The sequence below is a fragment of the Enhydra lutris genome, unplaced genomic scaffold, assembly GCF_002288905.1.
Source record: "Enhydra lutris kenyoni isolate GAN:26980312 unplaced genomic scaffold, ASM228890v2 scaffoldscaffold67, whole genome shotgun sequence".
NCBI lineage: Eukaryota > Metazoa > Chordata > Mammalia > Carnivora > Mustelidae > Enhydra > Enhydra lutris.
In genome coordinates, this window is record NW_019154151.1 from 4,272,575 (window position 1) to 4,300,505 (window position 27,931).

At 37.2% G+C, this 27,931-nt stretch overlaps 1 protein-coding gene across 2 annotated transcripts in view; it reads left to right on the forward strand.

Annotated features, from left to right (window-relative positions):
* Nucleotides 1-27,931, forward strand: part of LOC111159173 (diaphanous related formin 2) — a 1,005,724-nt gene that overhangs the window by 783,337 nt on the left and 194,456 nt on the right. For both annotated transcript variants that reach the window (XM_022521608.1, XM_022521609.1), the window contains one exon: nt 7,589-7,724. In XM_022521608.1, the coding sequence (XP_022377316.1) occupies nt 7,589-7,724 (136 nt within the window). The remainder of the gene's footprint in view (nt 1-7,588; nt 7,725-27,931) is intronic.

Consider the following 27,931-nt stretch of genomic DNA (forward strand, 5'->3'; position numbering starts at 1 on the left):
AGAGAATGGTCGAGTTTCATTCTTCTACATATATGTGTCCAATTTTCCCAGCACCATTTATTGAAGAGACTCTCTTTTTTCCACTGTATATTTTTTCCTGTTTTGTCAAAGATTATTTGACCATAGAGTTGAGGGTCCATATCTGGGATCTCTACTCTGTTTTACTGGTCCATGTGTCTGTTTTTATGCCAGTACCATGCTGTCTTGGTGATCATAGCTTTGTAGTAAAGCTTGAAATCAGGCAACGTGATGCCCACACTTTTGTTTTTCTTTTTCAACATTCCCTTAGCAATTCAGGGTCTCTTCTGATTCCATACAAATTTTCGGATTGTTTGCTCCAGCTCTTTGAAAAACGCCAGTGGAATTTTGATCAGAATGGCATTGAAAGTATAGATTGCTCTAGCCACTATAGACATTTTAACAATGTTTATTTTTCTGATCCCTGAGCATGGAATGGTCTTCCATCTTTTTGTGTCTTCTTCAGTTTCTTTCATGAGTGTTCTGTAGTTCCTCGAGTACAGATCCTTTCCGCCTTTGGTTAGGTTTATTCCCAGGTATCTTATAGTTCTTGGTGCTATAGTAAATGGAATCAATTCTCTAATTTCCCTTTCTGTATTTTCATTGTTAGTGTATAAGAAAGCAACTGATTTCTGTACATTGATTTTGTATTCTGCCACATTACTGAATTGCTGTATGAGTTCTAATAGTTTGGGGGTGGAGCCTTTTGGGTTTTCCATAAAAAGTATCACGTCATCTGTGAAGAGAGAGAGTTTGCCTTCTTCATTGCCAATTTGAATACCTTTTATTTCTCTTTGTTGCCTAATTGTTGTTGGTAGACATCAAATACTATGTTGAACAAGAATGATTAGAGTGGGCATCCTTGTCATATTCCTGATCTCAAAGGGAAGGCTGTCAGCTTTTTCCCATTGAGGATGATATTTGCTGTGGGTCTTTCATAGATATATTTTATGAAGTTCAGGAATGTTCTCTCTATCCCTATACGTTGAAGCGTTTTAATCAGGAACGGATGCTAGATTTTGTCAAATGCTTTTTCTGCATCAATTGAGAGAACCATGTGGTTCTTCTCTCTTCACTTATTAATTTGTTCTATCACATTGATTGATTTGCAAATGTTGAACCATCCTTGCAACACAGGGATGAATCCCACCTGGTCATGGTGGATAATCTTTTTAATGTGCTGTTGGATCCTGTTTGCTAGGATCTTGTTGAGAATCTTAGCCTCCATATTCATCGGGGATATTGGTCTGAAATTCTCTTTCTTGGTGGGGTCTTTCCTGGTTTGGGGATCAGGGTAATGCTGGCTTCAAAGAGAGAGTCTGGAAATTTTCCTTCTGCTTCAATTTTTTGAAACAGCTTCAGGAGAATAGGTGTTATTTCTTCTTTGAAAGTTTGGTAGAATTCCCCAGGGAATCCATCAGGTCCTGGGCTCTTGTTTTTTGGGAGGTTTTTGATCACTGCTTCAATCGCATTACTAGGTATCAGTCTGTTCAGGCTGTCAATTTCTTCCTGGTCCAATTTTGGAAGTTTGTAGTTTTCCAGGAACCCATCCATTTCATCTAGTTTGCTTAACTTACTGACATAACTGTTGATAATAATTTCTGATGATTGTTTCTATTTCCTTGGTGTTAGTTGTGATCTCTCCCTTTACAATCATAATTTTATTAATTGGGGCCTTCTATCTTTTCTTTTGGATTAGTTTGGCCAATGGTTTATTGGTCTTATTGATTCTTTCAAAAAACCAGCTTCTAGTTTCATTGATGCATTCTACTGTGTCTCTAGTTTCTAACTCATAGATCTCTGTTCTAATCTTAATTATTTCCCTTCTTGTGTGTGGAGTTGGCTTAATTTGTTGTTGATTCCCCAGTTCTTTAAGATGTAAAGACAGCTGGTATATTCTGTATTTTTTGATGTTTTTGAGGGAGGCATGGATGGCTATGTAATTCCCCCTTAGGACCACCTTTGCTGTGTCCCATAGGTTTTGGACTGAAGTGTCTTCATACTCATTGGTTTCCATGAATTGTTTAAGTTCTCCTTTGATTTCCTGGTTGATCCAAGCATTCTTAATTAAGGTGGTCTTTAGCTTCCAGGTGTTTGAATTCCTTCCAAACTTTGCCTTGTGGTTGAGCTCCATTTTCAAAGCATTGTTGTCTGAGAATATGCAGGGAATAATCTCAGTCTTTTGGTATCAGTTGAGCCCTGATTTGTGACCCAGTATGTGGTCTATTTTGGAGAAGGTTCCATGTACACTCAAAAAGAATGGGTATTCTGTTGTTTTAGGGTGGGATGTTCTGTATATATCTATGAGGTCCATCTGGTCCAATGTGTCATTCAATGCTCTTGTTTCTTTATTGATTTTCTGCTTGGATGATCTATTACTGAGAGTGACATGTTACAATCTCCTACTATTAATGTATTCATATCAATATGACTCTTTATATTGATTAACAGTTTTCTTATGTAGTTGGCTGCTTCTGTATTGGGGGCATAAATATTTATAATTGTTAGATCTTCTTGGTGGAGAAACCCTTTAAGAATGATGTAGTGTCCTTCTGTATCTCTGACTACAGTCCATAGTTTAAAATCTAATTTATCTGATATGAGAATTGCTACCTCTGCCCTCTTTTGAGGCCCATTGGCATGAAAGATGCTTCTCTGTCCCTTCACTTTCAATCTGAATGTATCCTTGGGTTCCAGATGGGTCTCTTGTAGACAGCATATGGATGGGTCCTGTCGTTTGATCCAGTCTGGAACCCTGTGCCGTTTAATGGGTGCATTTAGGCCATATACGTTGAGAGTGATTACTGAGAGAGCCGTTTTTATTGACATCGTGTTACCTGTGAAGTCTTTGTTTCTGTAGATTGTCTCCATATATTTCTGTTCAATTATATTCTTGGGTTTTTTCCCTCTTTTATAGAACCCCCCCTTTAATATTTCTTGCAGTCCTGGCTTGGTAGTCACATACTCTTTTAAACCTTGCCAGTCTTGGAAGCTCTTTATCTCTCCATCCATTTTGAATGTCAGTCTTGCTGGATAAAGTATTCTTGGCTGCATGTTCTTCTCATTTAGTGCCCTGAATACATCTTGCCAGCCCTTTCTGGCTTGCCAGGTTTCTATGGACAGGTCTGACGTTATTTTGATGAGGTTTTCTCTGTACGTAAGGAATCTCTTGCCTCTAGCTGCTTCCAAGAGCTCCTGTCTAAAATTATGATTCATCATTTTCACAATCAGGTGTCTCAAGGTCTTTCTAGATTCTATGATCTTGGGTGGAGTCCTTTCTGCCTCTAGTACACGAACGCTGGTTCCATTTGCCAGATTGGGAAATTTTTCATAGACAATTTGTTCAACTATATCTTCCAGTCTTCTTTCTTTCTCCTCCCTCTCAGGGATTCCAATAATTCTGATGTTGGAACATTTCATGGCATCATTTATTTCCTTAATTCTGTTTTCATGGCTTCTAAGCTGTTTGTTCCAGGCTTCCTCCTGATCCTTTTTCTCTATCAGTTTGTCCTCCAGATCACTAATTCTACCTTCTGCCTCAGTTTCCCTAGCTTTTAGAGAATTTAGACTAGATTGGAACTCATTGAGAGCATTGTTAACATCATCCCTGGTGGCTTTCACTTCTGCCCTAATCAATGCCATTTTGTCATCAAAGCCTTTCTCCAACCTAGCTACTGCCTGGATAATTGTTAGCCTGATTTCCCTTCCTGACATATTGTTTATATCTATATCCAAAAGCTCTGATGGAGAGGGGCTAGTCTCTGAATTTTTCTTCTGTTGGGCATTTCTCCTCCTAGTCATTTTGGTGAGAGATAGCTGAATGGATCAACCGTGGTGCAGGCAAGGTGCCCTCTGGAACGTTTCTGAGAAATCAAGAGTCCCCACCAGAAAGAAAGAAAAAAGAAAAAAAGAGAGAGAGAGACAGGAAAAAAAAAAAGATAAAATAAACAAGAAGGCCCAGCCCGAATGGGCCCCAAAGGTAAGATTTATAAAGTATACAAACAGAAAGAGACAAACAAAAAGACCGACAAAAGTAGATGACAAGAGAAAATAAATAAATAAATAAATAACCCCATCAAAATCAACCCCAAGTATAAGATTTATATACTATCAGAACAAAAACAAATACGCAGAAACACTGACAGAAGAAGAAGATGGGAGTGTGGTTATAAATTCTCATTGTGGGCAAGGAAGGTTATTTTGATTCTTCCTGGATGTATCTTGATATCTTTGTTAAAGGACTCAGCTTTCCTGAGATAAAGGGGGATTAAAACTGGTTTATATATAGGGGTAACATTGATTGGGGAAAGGGAATTACCTTGAAGCTTATCTCTATATGAATATTTAAAAAATAAAATTAAAATTAAACAGTTAAAAAATAGAAAAACAAAAACACAGGTATATGTATCAAAAAAGTTCAGGTTAAAAGTTTATTATGGAAGTTGATGTACTGAACATCTCATTGTGATGGTAAATAGGTTAAAAAGTTATATAAAAAAATGAAAAGAAGCAGAATAGTGGGAATGAATTAAAAATAAAAGTTGTATCTATGAAGTAGTGTTGGTTGTCCTCTTGTTTGTTTTTGTTTTTGTTTTTTTTTGTTTTTTTTTTTTGTTGTTGTTTTTGGCTGGCTTTCTTGGGTAGGGGCCTGCTGCTTGGTTTTTCAGGGAGTCTTGCTATAGTTGAGTCCTCCTACCCCCATCAAGGGGCTAGGCTCTGAGGAAACGTGTTTTTCAGGCTTTTGTTCTTTAGAGGTTTTCTTGTTTGTTAGTTTGTTTTTTTCTCCCCTTGGCGTCTTTTGGCAGTTCTTTGGAGGTTTACAGGAAAGCAAACTGCACCCAGACCTCAATCTCAGAGAGAAGCCTCAGTCTGTTCCCCTCTGGGTGCTCCAGAGCACATAATTTCCCCCTCTGCCACTGGCAGAGCACATCCCCAGTCATGGTCTCTGGGGTCACAGGAACTCTTGCTTGTAGCCAAAACCAAGAGAAATACTAGCTGCAGCTTTCTGGGCAGGTCCAGACCACCAGAGAGGTCCCAACCAGAGATAGCGCACTGAGATTGTCATGCTGGCCTGGGCTGGGAGTGTTCAGACTCTCTGAGTCCTAGAGAGTGCCTGCCAGCACCTGTATGGACCTCTCTCAGGGAAGGGTGTGGGAGATGACTCAGACCCCGGTCACGGAGAGGGTGTGCAGAGTGCAAAAGGCTGTGGTTCTGCCAGCTGGCGTCCACCCCAGACTCCCTCATGGGTGCCACCCTCCAGACGCTATCAGTCTCGCCGGTGACTCAGGGACCAAGACCTGGCTTCTTTGCTGCGCTCTCTGTTTCCCTGGCCGTCCTGGGTCTGTGGGCTTAAGTCCCTGTCCCTAATCGCCCAATTCCACCAATTTCCCCTTAAGATCTTTTGCTCTTTTTGAGTGCTTTCAACCAGACTCCAAGTTAATGCTGGTCCCCAATCACAGGGCACTCTCGTATTGGGGTATAAATTTCCAATGGGTTGCTTCTGGTGGCTCCTCCCCCTTTTGTTTATCCTCTGATATCAGTCCAATGTTCCCCCTCCACTTTACCTGTCCACTGGCGTCTTCTGCCCTCGTAGAGATCCAGAAGTGTATAATTCCAATCTCAGCCTGATTTCATTGATGATCAGAGTTCTTTGGTAGGTAATCAGCTCACTTTAGGGGACAGGTTGAAAAAGCGCCTCTTACTTCTCTGCCATCTAGTCTCTCAGCTGCAATCTACAAATTTAATGTAATCCCTGTCAAAATGCCACCAGCATTTTTTACAGAGCTAGAACAAAGAATCCTAAAATTTGTACAGAACCACAAAAGACCCTGAATAGCCAAAGCAACCTTGTAGAAGAAAAGCAAGCCTAGAGCCATTATAATTCTGGACTTCAAGTTGTATTACAAAGCAGTAGTCTTCAAAATATTATGGTACATAATGGCACAAAAACGGACACACAGATCAATAGAACATAATAGAAAACCCAGAAATGAACCCACAATTATTTGGTCAATTAATCTGTGACAAAGCAGGAAAGAATATCCAGTGGGAAAAAGACAGTCTCTTCAAAAAATGGTGTTGGGAAAACTGGCCAGCTACATGCAAAAGAAAGAAACTGGACCACTTTCTTACACCATACACAAAAACAAATTCAAAATGGATGAAAGACCTAAATGTGAGATAGGAAACCATCAAAACCCTAGAGGAGAACACAGGCAGTAACTTCATTGACATCAGCTGTAGCAACTTCTTTCTAGATATGTCTCCTGAAGCAAGGGAAACAAAAGCAAAATAAACTATTTGGACTTCATCAAATTAAAAAGCTTCTGCACAGTGAAGGAAGCAATCAACAAAACTAAAAGGCAACCTATGGAATGGGAGAAGATATTTGCAAATGATTTATCTCATAAAGGGTTAGTATCCAAAATATAAAAACTTATAAAACTCAATACTCCAAAACTGAATAATCCAAATAAAAAAGGGCAGAAGACATGAATAGCCTTTTTTTCAAGATACCCAGATGGCCAACATACACATGAAAAGATGCCCACCATCACTCATCATCAGGGAAATACAAATCAAAACTATAATGAGATATCACCTCACACCTGTCAGAATGGCTAAAATCAGCAGTGCAGGAAACAACAGGTATTGGTGAGTATGTGGAGAAAGTGAAACCCTCTTGCACTGATGGTGGAAATGCAAATATGGAAGTTCCTCAGAAAGTTGAAAGTAGAACTAATGATCCTATGATGCAACAATTGCACTACTAGGTATTTACCCAAAGAATAAAAAGATACTAATTCAAAAGTATACATGCACCCCTATGTTCATGGCAGCATTATTTACAATAGCCAAATTATGGAAACAACCCAAGCGTCCATTGATTGATGAATGTATAAAGAAGAGGTGTTATATATATACATATATGTATGTATATATACACACACACACACAATAGAATATTAGCCATCAAAAAAATGAAATATTGCCATTTGCAATGAAATGGATGGAACTAGAGAATATTATGTTAAGCAAAATAAGCCAGAGAAAGACAAATACCATATGATTTCACTCATAGGTGGAATTTAAGAAGTGAAACAAATGAAGGAAGGGGGGTAAAAGAGAGTGAGGCAAACCAGGAAATACTCTTAACTATAGAGAACAATCTGAGGGTTGCAGGAGGAAAGGTGAGGAGGGGATAAGTTAAAGCACTGATGGAGATTAAGCTGTGCACTTGCTGAGGTGAGCATGGGGTGTTGTAAGCAAGTTTTGAATCATTATATTGCATGGCTGAAATTAGTATTACACTGTATGTTAACTAACTGGAATTTAAATAAAAACATAAAAAATAAAGCCCGAGTTATTTCCAATTATTTTTCAAGAAGGTCTGTCTTAGAATTATTTGTTTTTCTCAAAAGTATGTACATGGACCTTGAAGCTGTTAATGATATTTTACATCTCTGAGCGCCCACATGCAAGCATATGTATATACAATTTTAACATCGTGCAGCTTCTATAACATGTAAGTAATGGAAGGACTTGTGTTTAAATTTGCTTATATATACAGGAAGCAGTGAAAGAAAACAACAAGAGAAAAGAAATGGAAGAGAAGACAAGGAGGGCAAAGCTTGCAAAAGAGAAAGCTGAACAAGAAAAGTTAGAACGCCAGAAGAAAAAGAAACAACTCATTGATATAAACAAAGGTATGAAGTACTTTCAATTCCTGAAAGATATATAAAGTACAAAATAATTTAACTTGAGTGATTTTGGATTATAATGTAAATCGTTATGTTCTTGGTAGAAAATGCATAATATTAGTTATTTATGTCATATTTCTCTCATAATATTATCTGTATTTCTTATTACCCTACACCGAGCACTCAGGATTTTTGAGAACCAATGCAAGATAATTTATTGTTGAAACAGTCTCTTTCCCTTCATTTCTTTTATCAAATTATATCCTATTATGTTCTGGTTGATACAGTGGTGAGGAAAGAAGAGGGTGAGATGAAAAGAGAAAAACTGGTATAAGGAGATGAGCCTTTTAGCTCTAATTTCATTTTGTTGACAATGCAGTAATAACAGTTTTCCTTGGGGCCTTGAACAATTCAAGTTGTAATACATATGGACAGCACTGTTATAAGACGAAAAAAAAAAAAAAAGAGACATCTTATTCAACTGTGATCCTAAGAACAAAGATGCTATATGTCCACATAGTGTAAAGTAAGTTGTTTTCCCTGGTTAGCAAGAATGATTGTAAATTAAAGGTGGGGGTTTTGGTTTTATTTTATTTTCTTTTTAAAGAAGAGAGGGTAAATAAAATGATGGGCACCAGGTAGCTGCACTATGAAAGTTTAAGAAAAATTAAGAAAAAGCATAGCCTTTGCCACTAAAAGTTAGAGAATTTAAAAATGAAACAAAATCTGGGGTGCCTGAGTGGCCCAGCCAGTTAAACATCTGCCTTCGGCTCAGGTCATTATCCCAGGGTTCTAGGATCTAGCCCCGCATTGAGCTCCCTATTCAGCGGGAAACCTGCTTCTCCCTCTCCCTCTGCCTGCTGCTCCCCCTGCTTGTGTTCCCTCTCTCCTCTCGATATCAAATAAATAAAAATAAATCTTTTTTAAAAATGAAACAAAATCTGAACAAGATACAAGAGAACATGATTGATATGGGTCACCTATTTTTTAATATAATGACAGTAAAAATTGCAAGCACTGTGTAATGTTGACCATGTGCCAAGCACTGTTCAAAGACTTTAACATATTTTAAGTCCATTAATCTCATAACATAAGAAGTAGATACTGTTATTACCTCATATAGTTGAGGAAACTGAGGTTCATAGAAATTAAAAAGCTTTCCCAAGGTCACACAAATACAAAGTACAACATCGAGATTAGAAATGAAGTAGTCTGGCTATAGAATCTTTGTACTTATAAATGCCATTGTCAAATAACAATAACTAACGGCAGTTACCAACGTGTAGCACTTACTGTGTACCAGGAACTGTTGTAGGAGTTTTATGTATATGTACACATTTAATCCTCATAAAACCCTTTTATGAAAGGGCTACGATCTCATTTTAAGATAAGGAAACTGAGACATGGAGAAGTTAAGTAACTTAATCAAGTTCATAAAGACAGTAAGAGGTAGAATCTAGGCTGTCTGTGGCCAGATACAATTATCATTTATTTTGATTATAACTTTTAATTATAATTATTAACCATTATCAATTATTCTTCAGTAATGTTTCTTAATGGCTAACCTTCTGAAATGATAGGTATACATTAAGTTTATTCTTAATGCCTTTAAAATACATAAAAATTTTTAGGGATCCACTATAGTTTATCTTTTCTATGCAGGAAATAAATATAACATCATTTTAAAAGAATAAAATAAGTTAACAACCAAAGTTAAAAAAAGTAGCGTCAACGTAATTTTAGCAAACAGACTTCATAATTAGGATCAAAAGAATTGGTCTGGACTGAAGATAATTATGAAAAACACTGGAGTACATGTGGCAATGAGTATTTGTAGGAAGTTCTTACTTAACTGGAATAGTACTGGAATAGTACTAAAAGTCACTCCCTTTTGCACATGGAGGAGTAGTGAGATAAGAGTACAGGAAGCTATGGTAAGGACTTTTCCCTTAAAGCTATGGGAAGCCCATTGTGTGTTTATAAATGGGAAAGTGATGTGCTCACATAGATTTCTTAGAAAGATTATTTTGACAGATGCATAGAGAATGGATAGAAAAGAGAAGGGCCCGTGATAATAGAAGTTATAAAATTATTATCATAGTCCTGACAAGAGATGATGGTGGTTTGAATTTATGCAGTGGTAGTGAGTTTAGAGAAGTTATCAATAAGATGTATATGGAGTTCTATAGGATGTGGATAATACAGAGACAGATTTATTTAAAGGAATTGGCTCGTGTGATTATGGAAGCAAATCCAAAACCTGCAGAGTAGGGTGTCAGGATGGACCCAGGGAAGAGCTGGTATTGTAGTTCAAGTCTGAAGGCAGCTGGCTTTTAGAATTCCTTCTCACTCAGGGGAGGTCAGTCTTTTGATCTATTTGTCTTCAACTGATTGGATGAGGTCTACACACATTACACACAGCCATCCACTTTACTCAAAATCCACTGATTTAAATGTAAATCTCATCCAAAAACACTTCACAGAAACATCCAGAATAATGTTTGAATAAATATCTAGCACTGTGGCCCAGCCAAGTTAACACATAAAATTAACCATTACCAGAGGGGTATTAAATGGTAGAACTGACTGACTGTGGGAATTGAGGCATTAAAGAAGGTGGGAACCTTCATAAAGAAAAAATTCAGGAATAGAGCAGATTTCATCAGGAAGGTTACAATGACTAGTGTCATTTTGAATATGTTTCATTTTCAGACCTTTTGGAAAGATAGGAAATGTCTAAGTAGCCACTGTATATCATATGCATATGAAACTGGAAAGAGGTTTGGACTAGGCAGACAGACTTGAGAATCATAGGCTTTTGATGATTAAAGTTAGGGTATATTTGTTTGCCAGGGCTTCTGTAACAAGTACCATAAACTAGGTAGCTTAGAACAATAGAAATTTGTTTCAGAGTTCTAGAAAAAAGTATGAAATCAAGGTATAGGAAGGGCCATGCTCTTTCTGAAGATGCTAAGGAAGAATTTGTTCCAGCCTCTCTCCTAGCCTCTGGTAGTTCCTTGTTTTGCAGCAGTATAACTTCAGTCTTCATGTGCCATTATCCTTGTATGTGTGTGTGTCTCTTCACATGGTATTCTTTTTATTAGGACACCAGTCATATTGGATTAGGGATCCAACCTAGTCCAATATGACCTTGCCCTAACTAATTAGACAATTCAACTCATAACATAGGAGTTTGAATGAAATCACCAGTGTAAAGTATAAATCAGAGGTTCTGAAAGTATTTAGTCTCAGAACCCACTTTAACACTTTTAAAAATTATTGTGGACCCCCAATACCTTTTTTTAAATTTGGGTAATATATATTGATGTTTAGCATGCTAGAATTAAAACAGACAAAATTAAAAGCAGACAAATCATTTGAAAACTTTTTATTTACTTGTTCTATTAAAATAACAAAGTAAATCTATTACATGCTAAATAACATCATTTTATGAAAAGTAGCGTTACACTGGGTGTGGTGCATAAACAAAGAATTCTGGAACACCAAAAAGAAATGTAAAAAATAAATTAAAAAAAAAGTGGCTTTACATTCTAACTCCCTACCCCCCAAAAAATATTAGTAAGAAGAGAAAATTTAGTGTTGTAAATTTCTTCAAAGTCTGGCTTAATAAAAGACAGCTTGATTCTCATACTGCTTTTATTTTCAATCTCATGCAGTATCATTTGTCATGTGGCTTCTGAAAACACTATAAATTCATGAAAGAATGAGAGACAAATAGGTAAAAAAGTATCACTGTTCTTATGAACATAGTTTTTACCTGGCATATCTGAAGTGCTCTCCGAGGCCCACACAGGTCCCTGAACCACACTTTGAAAATCTCTGGGGTGAATAATGAAAAGAGCAAGCAATCAAGACAGAGTCTAAGAACATAATCTTGCCCCCATACTGCATTGCACCCTTCCTTCTCCCCAAGTATTTTATCAGCCTTTTACTATTTCCCTAAAAATATACCTGTAATGGAAATGTCTCTAGTATATATTTTATTTTGCTTATGTCTCTAGTATATATTTTTATTTCCCAAGATTTGATCAATTACCTCTTCAAATATTATTAAAGCGATAGCATGAAGATCCGAATAAGTTTTTATGCAAATGCTTACCTGAGTGATCTACATATGAAAGATACACTTTAAAATACGATTTAGCTTTTACATATTGTTCCCATATCTCTACTTACAGATCGATGAGTAAATTTACCATTAGGTTCTTGATTTGTGGCCCATATGTTGCAAAAACTTTGTTGTTATTATTAGTAGTAGTAATATTGTAATATGATTTTACACTTAAAAGTGTATGTGTGTTAGTACTTATAAATGTGTTTCAGAAAGAGATTTTCCATTGGAATCATGTAGCCTTAAGAAGATGAGAAGAAAAAATAAGAACAGAGTTGGGTAGTTGGGAATCAAGATGGAACTCAGTGAATTTCTCAGTATCTTATAAAAAATGCTCTTGATAACTAGGTGGAAATGAATTGCAGACACTTTGAGGGCCTTGGGGTAAGCGTTTTCAGGCTACATAAAATATTAGTCCATGGGTGACATGAGAATGAGATGCAATCAGAAGGTGATTTAGAGAACTTCAAATGTGTCTAATTAGAACAGCATTATCCACTTTCCAGTAAAAGAATTGTATTCTTCCTTTCCACTGAGAGATGATGTCAAACATTTGATAGCCATTATAAGATATGTATTATATAGAGCGTAGAGGTGTTCATGCACATGTGATTAGAGATACATACCATTAGAACCAGAGAACCCAACCTATAACCCAACAGTAGCTAAGTGAAGAGTCCCTTGGGTAAAGGAAGTCACTTGAAGAGCACCTCAGTGGCTCTGTTAAGTGTCTGCCTTTGGCTCAGGTCATGATCTGCCCCACATCAGGCTCCCTGCTCAGCAGGAAGCCTGCTTCTCCCTCTCCCACTCCCCATGCTTGTGTTCCCTCTCTCGCTATGTCTCTCTCTGTCAAATAAATAAATAAAATCTCTTTTTAAAAAGTTACTTTAAAATTACCAACAACTTTAAAAACACATATATTCTTTCTGTAAAGTTTCTATTTCATAACAACTTAGCAAAATTGCAAACCCCTCCCTTTTAGAAAATATCCCAATGATCCCATATAGCTAATAAGTAAAAATAGTAAGATACATTTATCTGACATGCACAGTATAATTGTCAAAAATAAATATTTTAGAATTTATTCAGAAGAGTAAGAGGATAAGGCAAACACAACAGATTATTTATGTTATCTAGATGTGATGACCAGGACTCTAAATTAAGTGAACATATCATGGAAACCAAGCAGTGAGAGAATTATATCTTTCATGTTAAATCCATTAAAAAATCCCATGTTTTAAGCCTCCATTTTGAGAGAATTGGAGATCAGAAGGCAAAAGCCATAAGAATTAGTATTTTTTTAATTGTAAAGGAGAAAAAAAGCATGATTATACATATAGTCATTTTGCAAACTTTAAAATGAAAACCTAAAAAGTTACTTAAATCTGTGCATTTAAAAGAGCTAGAAGATCAGATCTAGCTCTGCCACCTTCTAGATTTATGACCTTGTTCTTCTCCTTCATCTCTTTATGCCTCAGTTACTTCATCTGTAAGTGTAGGTTAATGATATTTACCTCCTATAGTTAAAATTAAATGAGATAATTAAGTACAGTACATAACATAGGACCTAGAATATACTTGTTGCTGCTGCTAAGAGTCGTTTTGAGTTCATTGCAGAATCTGAAAAAAATTCAGGATATAGTCCCTATCCTTAAGAATTTTGTCAGAGAGTTTTACAATTTTGTCAGAGAAATCTGTAAAGGAGGAATATCTGTTTTCCCACTCCCCATCTGAGGTTATTTGCCTGCGGTCCTGTAGAAGAGGACTGACTAAAAATAGATTAACAAGAGAAAAATAGATTTATTAAAGTAGGATACTTTATTAATGTGGCATACATGTGGGAGTACTCAAGTGATATGGAACTCAAACAAATAGTTAAAACTTGGGCTTATATAGTATCTTAAAAGAATAGTAAATTTTTAGAAATGTTTAGGTAAGACAAAGGAAAAGGACTTTGAGTTTTTAAGGCAGCAAATTGTAAGTAGGTAAACATATGGGGAACTAATGAAGGATAAGGGCTAGTTAATGAAGTTTGTTATACAGGTTCTTCTGGTACTATTTCTGGACTGATAAGGGTCTATTTAGAGTTGTCTCTGGTGATTAACTTGTGTTCTTCCTGGTAAAGAGGGAAGATGGACACTTTATAATTTTTTTTTAGGATTTTATTTATTTGACAAAGATAACACAGCAGGAGAGGGAACACAATGAGGGAGAGTGGGAGGGAGAAGCAGGCTTCCTGCTGAGTGGGGAGCCTGATGTGGGGCTGGATCCCAGGACCCGGGGATCATGACCTGAGCCAAAGGCAGATGCTTAATGACTGAGCCACCCAGGTACCCCAACACTTTATAAATTTATGTTCTGCTTTTAGGCAAGTAGGGGGGAAGACAGAGAGCTTTTCTTGTATCTGCTTTTTCTCAGTTGCCTTCAGCTCAAAATAATCCTTATGCCAAAGTGGCATATTTTGGAGTGACATATTCTGCTACTCTTCAGATAAAATAAAGCTGAACCAAAAAGTAATGTACTAGTATATAATAGAGATTATCTAGAAATATCTAAAAGGGGAATTCTATGAAGTCTAGTAAAATGACAAAGTTTTGCAGAAAAGGCTGAGTATAACCTCAACATACCAGTTGAAGTAGATGCCAAAGGATGAGTTAATACCTGGCTATGCAGAGGCAAAACTATTCAAGTAAATGGCAATAACATCAGCAGTAGTGCATGTCAGCAAATAAGGCAGCAGGCCTCATGTATGGTATTTTCCAGTGGCCCCCCGGAAGGTCCATCAAAATGAGTAAGAGCGTATGTCCTACATTCAAGTTCCAGATCCACAACTGCCTTCATTGTTGTCATTGGCAGAGGAGGGTTTGAATTGAAAAAGTGTTGGAAAGTTAGAAAGGCTGTTGGAAAGACTGTGAAGCGCTTTCCAAGTCAGGCAGGGAAGGTGTGGTGTGATGGGGTAGGAGAGCCAAGGTGATTATAAGAATTTGTTTAGGGATTACTGAGGTGTAGTGAGCCAGGAGCACAAGAAAGGAAAGGTGAATGCAAGGTGGATGCAACCGGAAGAGAACGGTGAAAGATGAAAAAAGAAGAGTTACTTCATATCTGTTTCTGTCTGCAAAGGAGGAGTTTAAACCTGTGGCAGTTTAAGAAGGTGGTAACAAGAAGGAAAATTTCCATGAAAGAGATGGGGGAAAAAAGGCAATGGGAATTAAAATGGATTGAATTTTTTTACTTTTTTAAGATCAGCACAGTTTTACCAATATATAATTATGTATTGATTTTTTTGACATACTAGGTTATTTTATTCATACGACCAACATTTATTGCACATTTCCCAAATAATTATAATTAGAGCATGCATAGTAATACACCATTTATTTAAATGTAAAATTTATAAAGCTAATTTAAATGCAGGAAAAAATATGCTAAATCAATAAATATACTCTAAAATGTGTAATAGTATAGAAATCATGCAAAGTTCTTGGTATAATCTATGATGTACAACCTTTGATTATATTAGTATAGATGATAATTAACTTAGGGACCACTAAAAATAAATTAAATAATCCTGTGGGTAAAGCAAGAAATCTTACCAAATATTTGTAATATTTGTGAATAAATCTCCTTTTCGTGTTTATGGAAGTCAGCAAACGAATTGCAAGGACTTAGAGAAAATGATAAAAGGAGATGCATTTTAAAAGGGTGTTTTGAAATTGGTGACTCCAAGTGTGTTTCTTATGCAAATATTATTTAATCGGGAACTATTTTGTTCCTCCTTACATAAGATTATAAGGAAATTAGAATGGCCTCTGTACTTCTAGTACGATGATAAAGAATGAGCTGCCTTAGTCAGATTTGATGAAAACTCATTCTTCTGAGAGTGAATTAGCAAAATTTAGCCAATAAATCTAAACATTTAAATTCTGTTATTAGTTGTGGCTAGCAGTTTTGTTTTTCTGTGTTCCAAGTTTTAAAATAATTACATCTTTTAAGTAAATGAATTCATTGCACCTTATGTTATTTCGATCTGAATAGGTAAAAACTGTGTTTCCTAATGTACCTCAGACATTAAATTACAGTAACCAAAATTATAGATTAAGATACCCATAAATAACAGGGTTGACCCCAGTAATTTTAAAGTACTCCCAATAATATAAATTACTGAGAAAATATAGGTACCATCATTGTGGTATATTCTACAAATGTTAATGAACAGCTCATAAATGATAATGCAATGCTAAAGAAGTGGGTATACTTGGGGGACTTAGAAAAGAATCATTGACCTAATAAAGCCTTATCCATGGAGGAAAAGAAGGTATCTGGCAGATACTCTGTTTATTTAGATTGTCTTGCTTTCTACTTTAGAAAACATTTCAAGAAATCTGTGTTTATTCAAAATCAGAATTTGTACCTTTTGTCCTCTAGGTTTGTTTTCTCAGTGATAATTTGTGGGACTTTTTCCCAAATAAAACTATTTAGTAAAGGTTTGCCCAGGTCTTAGAGCTTTCAGCAAACTTAGCTATTTAGTATAAATTTGGAACTTGGTTATTTTAATGAAACATCTTTAGGTCCAACTTAGGCAACATTATGCCCTATTGCTGCCATTCATTCAATAAGCGCTTCTTGAATTTGTAAATTTATGTACTGGGTTAAGTCATCCAGGTGCAAGAGGGGCTCCCACAGTAGCAGCCATCCAGTGAGAAACTGCACCCTGCTGTGTGAGTCAGCTGACCCCCAATGACATGTTATCTGAGGCAGATCTTTCATTGGGTTAGCCTGCAAGTGAAATGAGTCCAACCTTTTTTCCTTTGGAGCCAGACAAACCTGTGGCAGTTTAAGACGTTCAGTTTGTGGCAGTTAAGAGTTCAGATTCATACTCTTCCCTGCAAACAGTGTAACTTTGGCAACTCCCCTAACCTCTTTGGTCCTCAGCTTCCTTGTCTATAAAACCACATTGAGATATCACCTTACACCAGTTAGAATGGCCAAAATTAGCAAGACAGGAAACAACATGTGTTGGAGGGGATGTGGAGAAAGGGAACCCTCTTACACTGTTGGTAGGAATGCAAGTTGGTGCAGCCTCTTTGGAGAACAGTGTGGAGATTCCTCAAGAAATTAAAAATAAAACTTCCCTATGACCCTGCAACTGCACTACTGGGTATTTACCCCAAACATACAGATGTAGTGAAAAGAAGGGCCATCTGTACCCCAATGTTTATAGCAGCAATGGCCACGGTCGCCAAACGGTGGAAAGAACCAAGATGCCCTTCAACGGACGAATGGATAAGGAAGATGTGGTCCATATACACTATGGAATATTATGCCTCCATCAGAAAGGATGAATACCCAACTTTTGTAGCAACATGGACGGGACTGGAAGAGATTATGCTGAGTGAAATAAGTCAAGCAGAGAGAGTCAATTATCATATGGTTTCACTGATTTGTGGAGCATAACAAATAGCATGGAGGACATGGGGAGTTAGGAGAAGGGAGTTGGGGGAAATTGGAAGGGGAGGTGAACCATGAGAGACTATGGACTCTGAAAAACAATCTGAAGGGTTTGAAGAGGTGGGGGGGTGGGAGGTTGGGGGAACCAGGTGGTGGGTATTGGAGAGGGCACGGATTGCATGGAGCACTGGGTGTGGTACAAAAACAATGAATACTGTTATGCTGAAAATAAATTTAAAAATGATTAAAAAAAAGAAGCTTATTTTGCTAAAGTACATACAAAAGTATAAAAAAAAAACAGGAAAAAGAATAGCATCTATCTCCTAGAATTAAATGCGAGAATACACATAAATCTCTTAGTGCTTATTGGAATGGTTGGCACTTAGTAAGTATTAGATGTTTTTATCCCATTCATAATAGTAGTTATTTTAGTGAACATAATAAAGTAAACTTTTAATGATAATAATCACTGCAATAAAATTTTGGTTGTCTAGAATGCCTAGGGAAAGAGATGTTTTGATTGATCTGATTTTGTAATTATATAGAAAGCCATTTGTAGATGAGTTTTTATCACTTGTAATCTTTCTAAACTCTGTCAGTCCACAACTCTCCTCTCATTCACTCAACCACCTCACTTCCCCCTATTTTTGGCTTTCCATTTTATACAAGTGAAAATTGTAGAACGTAGTGCTTATATATAATTTTGTACATATAACCTACACATACAATATAGGTTCCTGATAGACCTTTAGGATTTTGTTATTGTCTCTGGATCATTAGATCATCAGTGAGTATGCACACAGGTATCAGAGAGTGTCTTTTGTACTACTAAATCCAAAATACACTTTAGATGAATCGAAGTTCTAGTTATTTTTTCCTATAGCCTATCTTAGCCACTTTTCACTAGTAATTTTTTTCTGACCTTATACTAAAATAATTACATTTCTGACATCAGTGCACTGGAAATGTGTTAAATTCACATTCTTTGTGCCTTATCAGTAAAAGAAATTTCCACATCTACTAAAAATATTCTTTTAAGTAGGAGATAAAAATAAATATGTGAAAAAAGATAAGTAATATACTTTAGATCTCATTAAAAGTTCTTACATTCTAAATGTAGAAACTCAAGATTTGCAAAAACCGTAAGAGCTGTATTCAATATGTTGAACATTTAACAAGATGTCATCAGTTCTTATGTAGAAGATGCACAATGTTGACAGTTACAAATTTGGCTTTCTTTACAGTATGTCCTTGTTTCCATGCATGAAAGTGGGTGAAACAAATTGACTACATAAGGAATGACCAAAACACATTGCAAGTAGCCTAATCATTTATTAGAAATACACTTTGGCTCCATATTTTAATATTCTATTTCTTAATAAAGTGTGGAATAAATAAGATCTGTTGTATACCAACATTGCAATTAATTTGGCTCTGTTCTCAGTCAGATAAATTTAGTTCATCTAAGTAATTGCACCTAACAGATTCATAGAACCAACAAACTGCACTGAACCCAACTGAGTCTCTAAGGATTTTTTTTTTAATTATATTTGTTCCAACCACACTGAATCCCTGAGGCCCTGGGCTGCTTCAAACTCAGGACAGAATCTATTGTCACACTACATGTACGAAAGGATTATTATGGATGAAAACCTTTCAGTGGTTTTTAATTTAATGCTACAAGTATTCATTGAATCCCCACAGCGTGCTGAGCTGGAGTGACACACCCTAATCATAGTGTTGTTGTCTGATAGTTCAGCACCATTAACCCACTAATGGGGTTACTAACTGTTAACCTTTTTCCTTCTGTGTGTGTCTCTCTTGTAAGAAATAATGTCTCTTGCTGCATATTTATGTATGTGCGTGCATATGTATCCACACACACAGGACCATGTGTAGCATATAACATATATTTCATTTTTTTCATGTATTTTTATATATGAACGATTCTATTTTTTTCCCTCTTTATGTCTGGACAGTACTCTGTCCTCAGTCACTCCCTCCACACATGAACAATAAGTATATGATGTCTTGATTAATTTGTGGGGGGAAAGAAACACATCTTAATTTAAGAAAGTAGTTACGCCTTCCTTATATAATGATAGTAGAAAAATGTCATAACCTATACGGAGAATACATGATTGTCATCTAAATCAGCTATTTCATAGTAGTTCAGAAGATGCTGGTATGATTCATTTGTGAGGCAAAAGATGATTATCCTTGTAAATGTGCAGTTTGCTATGGATAACATAATACTTTTGTTGGAATCCGCATCGGAATCTACTTTAAATGTACATTCTGGACTACGTGTGATTTAAAAAAAAAAAATACCTCTCTTTGTCAGAGGAGATATTTCAGAACTCCTGAATTTGATTTAGCTTTTTTCTATTTGCCAAGCTGTGGATAGAGCTGCCTAGGAATTACTTGGAGTATTGCTTAACAGGATGGATGCATACAGCTTTAGGGAGCTGGAGGCACATCACTGCTCATGGAAGGACAGGGTCCCAGTGGTTCTTCTCACACCTCTATGGTTCTGCCATAGAAGAATCATATTCTCAGAGTCTGCTGGGTTAGGCTATGCTTTAACACAAAAGTCATAATACAGTGTTGTATTTGGGTGTTTAGTCACACATTTTTGTAAAATAACCCCCATCCCAATTTTTTTGAAATTTTAAAATTTTTTATTAACATATGATGTATTATTAGCCCCGGGGTATAGGTCTGTGAATCACCAGGTTTACACACTTCACAGCACTCACCATAGCACATACCCTCCCCAATGTCCACAACCCCACCACCCTCTCCCGTCCCCAACTCCCCCTAGGAACCGTCAGTTTGTTTTGTGAGATTAAGTCTCTTAGGCTTTGTCTCCTCCCAATCCCATCTTGTTTCATTTATTCTTTTCCTACCCCCAGACTCCCATGTTAAATCTCCCCTTCCTCATATCAGGGAGATCATATGATAGTTGTCTTTCTCCGATTGACTTATTTCACTAAACATGATACCCTCTAGTTCCATCCATGTCATTGCAAATGGCAAGATTTCATTTCTTTTGATGGCTGCATAGTATTCCATTGTGTATATATACCATACCTTCTTTATCCATTCATCTGTTGATGGACATCTAGGTTCTTTCCATAATTTGGCTATTGTGGACATTGCTGCTATAAACATTCGGGTGCACGTGCCCCTTTGGATCACTACGTTTGTATCTTTAGGGTAAATACCTAGTAGTCCAATTGCTGGATCATAGGGTAACTCTGTTTTCAACTTTTTGAGGGACCTCCATTCTGTTTTCCAGAGTGGTTGCACCAGCTTGCATTCCCACCAACAGTGGAGGAGGGTTCCCCTTTCTCCACATCCTCGCCAGCATCTGTCATTTCCTGACTTGTTAATTTTAGCCATTCTGACTGGAGTGAGGTGGTATCTCATTGTGGTTTTGATTTGTATTTCCCTGATGCCGAGTGATGTGGAGCACTTTTTCATGTGTCTGTTGGCCATCTGGATGTCTTCTTTCCAGAAATGTCTGTTCATGTCCTCTGCTCATTCCTTGATAGGATTACTTGTTCTTTGGGTGTTGAGTTTGCTAAGCTCTTTATAGATTTTGGATACTAGCCCTTTATCTGATATGTCATTTGCAAATATCTTCTCCCATTCTGTCAGTTTTCTTTTGGTTTTGTTAACTGTTTCCTTTGCTGTGCAAAAGCTTTTGATCTTGAGGACGTCCCAGTAGTTCATTTTTGCCCTTGCTTCCCTTGCCTTTGGCACTGTTCCTAGGAGGAAGTTGCTGCGGCTGAGTCGAAGAGGTTCCTGCCTGTGTTCTCATCAAGGGTTTTGATGGATTCCTTTTTCACATTGAGGTCCTTCATCCATTTTGAGTCTATTTTCGTGTGTGGCATAAGGAAATGGTCCAATTTCATTTTTCTGCATGTGGCTGTCCCAATGTTCCCAACACCATCTGTTGAAGAGGCTGTCTTTTTTCCATTGGACATTCTTTCCTGCTTTGTCAAAGATTAGTTGACCATAGAGTTGAGGGACTATTTTTGGGCTCTCTGTTCTGTTCCATTGATCTATGTTTCGGTTTTTGTGCCAGTACCATACTGTCTTGATGATGACAGCTTTGTAATAGAGCTTGAAGTCTGGAATTGTGATGCCACCAACTTTGGCTTTCTTTTTCAATATTCCTCTGGCTATTTGAGGTCTTCTGGTTCCATATAAATTTTAGGATTATTTGTTCCAGTTCCTTGAAAAAAACGGATAGGATTTTGATAGGGATTGCATTAAATGTGTAGATTGTTTAGACATTTTCACAATATTTGTTCTTCCGATCAGTGAGCATGGAACATTTTTCCATTTCTTTGTTTCTTCCTCAATTTCTTTCATGAGTACTTTGTAGTTTTCTGAGTATAGATTCTTTGCCTCTTTCTTTAGGTTTATCCCTAGGTATCTTATGGTTTTGGGTGCAATTGTAAATGGGATTGACTCCTTAATTTCTCTTTCTTCTGTCTTGCTGTTGGTGTATGGAAATGCAACTGATTTCTGTGCATTGATTTTATATCCTGACACTTTATTGAATTTCTGTACAAGTTCTAGCAGTTTTGGAGTGGAGTCTTTTGGGTTTTCCACATATAGTATCATATAATCTGCAAAGAGTGATAGTTTGACTTCTTCTTTGCTGATTTGGATGCCTTTAATTTCTTTTTGTTGTCTGATTGCTGAGACTAGGACTTCTAGTACTATGTTGAATAGCAGTGGTGATAATGAACATCCCTGCCATGTTCCTGACCTTAGCAGAAATGCTCTCAGTTTTTCTCCATTGAGAATGATATTTGCGATGCCTTTTTTTTTTTAAGATATTTTTAGATGGCTTTGATGATATTGAGGTATATGCCCTCTATCCCTACACTTTGAAGAGTTTTGATCAAGAAGGGATCCTGTACTTTGTCAAATGCTTTTTCAGCATCTATTGAGAGTATCATATGGTTCTTCTTCTTTCTTTTGATAATGTATTGTATCACATTGATTTATTTGTGGATGTTGAACGAACCTTGCAGCCCTGGAATAAATCCCATTGTCGTGGTGAATAATGAGAAAGGCTTGTATCACTATATATTTTCCTCTCAGGACTGCCTTTGTTGTGTCCCACAGATTTTGAACCATTGTGTTTTCATTAACATTTGTTTCCATGAATTTTTTTTAATTCTTCTTTAATTTCCTGGTTGACCCATTCATTCTTTAGAAGGATGCTGTTTAGTCTCCATGAATTTTGGTTCTTTCCGAACTTCCTCTTTTGATTGAGTTCTAGCTTCAGAGCATTGTGGTCTGAAAATATGCAGGGAATGATCCCAGTCTTTTGATACCGGTTGAGAACTGATTTAGGACCCAGGATGTGATCTATTCTGGGGAATGTTCCATGTGCACTAGAGAAGAATGTGTATTCTGTTGCTCTGGGATGAAATGTTCTGAATATATCTGTGATGTCCATCTGGTCCAGTGTGTCGTTTAAGGCCTTTGTTTCCTTGTTGATCTTTCGCTTGGATGATCTGTCCATTTCAGTGAGGGGAGTGTTAAAGTCACCTACTATTATTGTATTATTGTCGATGTGTTTCTTAGATTTTGTTATTATTTGGTTTATATAATTGGCTGCTCCCACGTTAGGGGCATAGATAATTAAAATTGTTAGATCTTCTTGTTGGACAGACCCTTTGAGTATGATATAGTGTCCTTCCTCATCTCTTATTATAGTCTTAGGCTTAAAATCTAATAGATCTGATATAAGGATTGCCACCCCAGCTTTCTTTTGATGTCCATTAGCATGGTAAATTGTTTTCTACCCCCTCACTTTAAATCTGGAGGTGTCTTTGGTTCTAAAATGAGTTTCTTGTAGGTAGCATATTGATGGCTTTTGTTTTTTAATCCATTCTGATACCCTCTTTCTTTTGATTGGGGCATATAACCCATTTACATTCAGGGTAATGATTGAGAGACATGAATTTAGTGCTGTTGTATTGCCTGTAAGGTGGCTGTTACTGTATATTGTCTCTGTTCCTTTCTGATCTAGTACTTTTAGCGTCTCTCTTTGCTTAGAGGACCCCTTTCAATATTTCCTGTAGAGCTGGTTTGGTGTTTGCAAATTCTTTCAGTTTTTGTTTGTCCTGGAAGCTTTTTATCTCTCTTTCTAATTTCAATGATAGCCTAGCTGGATATAGTATTCTTGGCTGCATGTTTTTCTCGTTTAGTGCTCTGAATATATCATGCCAGTTCTTTCTGGCCTGTCAGGTCTCTGTGGATAAGTCTGCTGCCAATCTAATATTTTTACCATTGTATATTAACAGACTTCTTGTCCTGGGCTGCTTTCGCGATTTTTTCTTTGTCACTAAGACTTGTAAATTTTACTATTAGGTGACGGGGTGTGGACCTATTCTTATTGATTTTGAGGGGAGTTCTCTGCACGTCCTGTTTTTTGATACTTGTTCCCTATGCCATATTAGGGAACTTCTCTACAATAATTCTCTCCAATATACCTTCTGCTCCCCTCTCTCTTTCTTTTTCTTCTGGAATTGCAATTATTCTGATGTTGTTCTGGCTTATGGTATCACTTATCTCTTGAATTCTCCCCTCATGGTCCAGTAGTTGTTTGTCTCTCTTTTGCTTAGCTTCTTTATTCTGTGTCATTTGGTCTTCTATATCACTCATTATCTCTTCTGCCTCATTTATCCTAGCAGTAAGAGACTCCAGTTTTTATTGCACCTCATTAATAGCTTTTTTGATTTCAAATTGGTTAGATTTTAGTTCTTTTATTTCTCCAGAAAGGGCTTTTATTTCTCCAGACAGTGTTTCTCTAATGTCTTCCATGCCTTCTTTGGGCCCAACTAACACCTTGAGAATCATCATTCTGAACTCTAGATCTGATATATTACCAATGTCCATATTGATTAACTCCCTAGCCTTCAGTAGTGCCTCTTGTTCTTTTTTTGGTTGAGTTTTTCTGCCTTGTCATTTTATTCAGATAAGTATATATGAAGAAGCAAATCAAATACTAAAAGGGTGGCAAAGCCCCCTGGAAAATATGCTTTAACCAAATCAGAAGAGACCCCAAATCGTGAGGGGAAGAAAGGGGTAAAAAGAAGTTCAGAAAAAAAAATGTTGTAAAAAGGAAAAATATGAAAATGAAAAATATATATATATCAGACTTGTGAATAGAACAGGGTCACCCACTTAATTTTGGAAGTATTTTGGTCTCTTAGAAGAAACTACCTTCCAAAATTTTAAAGAATGAAAAACATATAAAAGGGTAAACACAATGAAGGGATGGAATATGCCTATAAAGGTGAAAAAAAATTTTTTTAATTTCTAAAAAAGGAATTGATAAAATAATTTGGTTGGGAGAATAAAGAAAAAGAAAGTGGAGAGAATTTGCTCAGGCTGGAGACTAGAACAAAGCCCTGTGCTAGATTTAGGTTATATTTTTATCTATTAGAAGTTGTATCCCAGATTTTTTTAGAAGAAAAAACCCTATGTGTATATAAAAAAAGTTAGATACAATGAAGGATTAAATATGAATATAATAGTGAAGTTTCAAAAAGATTTTTTTTTTAATGAATGGTACTGTTAAGATAAACTAGTTAAAAATGTTAAAAGAGGAAAGGGTAAAAGTTAAAGAAAATTTAGCAGAAGAAAAAATAAAATTAAAAAAATTAACTTTTCAAGACTCAAGAATCATGGGGAGAAAGCCATGAATTCCATGCTTTGCTTTCTCCTGCTCTGGAATTCTGCTGTTCTCCTTGGTAAGTTAACTTGGTCTTGGCTGGATTTCTTGTTGATCTTCTGTGGGAGGGTCTGTTGTAGTGATTCTCAAGTGTCTTTGCCCAAGGTGGAATTGCACCACCCGTATCAGGGGCCAGGCTAAGTAATCTGCTCGGGTAGGCTTTCGGAAGCTTTTGATCCCTGAACGCTTTCTGTAGAGTTCCAGAGGATGGGAATGAAAATGGCGACCTCCCAATCTCTGGCCCGGAGGAGCAGAGAGCTCGGGGCCCCACTCCTCAGTGCACCCTCAGAGAAAAGCGCTCAATCATTCCTGTCTCCCCAGCCTCCGGCCATGCTCGGAGAAAAACGCTCAATCACTCCCGTCTCCCTGGCCTCCGGCTGTGCTCTGAGCTCACCCAGACTGTGACCAAGCATGTCTGTCTCTGGCACACAGCTCTGCCTGGAGTCTCCGAATCCCGCAGATCCCTGAGCTCTTCCGGGGGGGTCTCCCTGGATCTTGTGGGGACCCCACTCACAGAGCAGTGGCCTGTGCCACAGATTCCAGTTCAAGGTAACCCCGAGTTGAGAGCTCACTCCTCGGCTCTGTCTCTGTAGCCGGCTTCCCCGCTCTAATACCTGTGAGCTCTGCAACACTCAGAAACCCCCGGTCCTCCTATGACTCCGCGAGACCTGAGGCCACGCTGTGTCTGTGTTGGCTTCACCCCGGTTTGGCCTCTGGAGTGATGTCCCTCGGTGGAGCAGACTTAAAAGTTCTGATTTTGTGCTTCGTTGCTCCGCTGCTGGCCGGGAGCCAGCCCCTCCCCCCAAGGTCTATCTTCTAGTTGCTTTGGATTCACTTCACCGCCAGTCCTACCTTTCAAAAAGTGGTCGATTTTCTGTTTCTAGAATTGCTGCTCTTCTTCAATCTCCTGTTGGATTTGTAGTTGTTCGGAGTGGTTTGATAAGCTATCTAGCTGATCTCCTTCTACCTGATGTTTTCTCAGCAGGCTATTTCTCTGCCATCTTGTCTCCTCCCCCATCCCAGTTTTAAGCTAATAATTTTATGCAGTTGAGTGAAATAGAAGAACTTTTTAAAATTCCCTGTTTATCTCACTAATGTCTACACATTCCTGATTTGGGTTTCTACTGCCTCTGATTTTCTGGAACAATATTTCTATGAAAGGAAAATCTGTTCCCTGTAGACCTCTTTTGTCAGAAACCCTTTGCACTTGCTTTCTTTTGCCAATTGAACGTTTTTATTTATTTTTTTTTTTTTGAAAAGCATCAGTAGAGAAAGCTTGCTTGGCCTTTGCTAGACAAGAGTAGCTGTAGGTTTATTTAAACAATCCAACCTGAAAAGGGGATTTCTCTCTTTTTATTTGAAAGCAATTGAAAATGAATGATATGTGTGTCTCACGACAGAGTGCTTAACTGACCTTGCTCTGTTGAACTTCAGTATGGTTTATGAAACCACTTCTCCTGTGTCCTCCCCAGTGTTCTCCCCCCACCCCCGTGTTTTAAAAACTGCTTTTCTTGTTTGAAGCACCTGGTTCTGAGTTAGAGCTCTATCTGGGGTAACTGGAATCCATTATGTTGTTAGCTCTTGTTATACTGTTCTTTGCATCTCTTCTTCTTCACTCAATGTTCTAAGGGCTATCTAATCATATTTTGAGAGGAAATGGAGATCAAGGTATAGAGGTGGATGATGGTTACATTAAGCTTTAAGTCTAACTACGTTTCATCCCCCACAGTACATGCAGCCTTGTTTTTTGTGTGTGTTTGTTTGTTTTAAGTAATCTAGTGTAAGTTCCTGTGGCTCAAGCAAGTTGAAAACTCTATTTTCACCTGACTAACCCTGACAAGCAAATGAAACCCCCCAAAAGTACCTCTTTCCTCAGAGGTAGTTAAGGGGATGGTGGTAAAGGGTTCCTAGCCTATCCTCCCTCATCCCCTCTCTTGTTTTAAGACTGCAGAGGTACAAAGTAAACATCTTTATAAGGAAATGTCTGCATTCTTTCTTTTGAAACCATAGATAATTGTAACCTTGGGAGAAGATATCATTTGCCCTGGACTTCAGTAGTTAACACTTCTTCTGAAGAATGTGGTCCTTTAAAGACAAAGTAAGTAGGGACTAACGGAGCTTACATACCAAAATAAAACCACAAATTTGTATTCTGGAGGTGTCATCACATTTACTCAGACAGTAGTATGTCTTAAAGTATTATTAAATGTATTATTGAAATGGAAAATGGGGCCATATGTCAGGGTTTTGTTTTGTTTTGTTTTGTTTGCTTGTTTAAGAGGCAGGGAGTAAGGAGCTTGTCTCACAAATACGGTAGGCAAGGGCAACCTTTATGTGGAAGTCAGCGTCTCTAAATCTCTGGTAGTCAAGAAATACGAAATACCAAGTTTTAGTTCACAAAATGTAAGTCCTTTGTTACAAGCATTTCTTGCTTGCTTGCTCTTGATCTCACTCTTGCTCTTTCTTGCCCATAGGCAGATTCTGAAACTAGTTGCTGATTCCCATGTAATGCTTTTATATATTTATCTACAAAACTGGATTTTTTAAGTTAATGATGAGTTTTTATCATTCTGTTGCATCTCTCCTCTTCTCTGGGATTGTTGCACTATCTCACTCTTCCTGATACATTGCTTCCTGGTGGGTGACATCATGATTTGCAAGCAACCTGATATATAAATAAGGTGGTGAGAACTACCTCAGCAATTTAGTTTCTGTTTGAAAGGAATTAAGCAGTGTCTTTATGTTTTCTTATATTTTCCTCTACGTTGTGTTTTCACAATTATATTAAGCACAATAGGAGGGCCTCTTTTGCTTTCACTCCATTTCTAAAAAGCACTTCGTTGATTCAAAACCTTCTTGGAAATG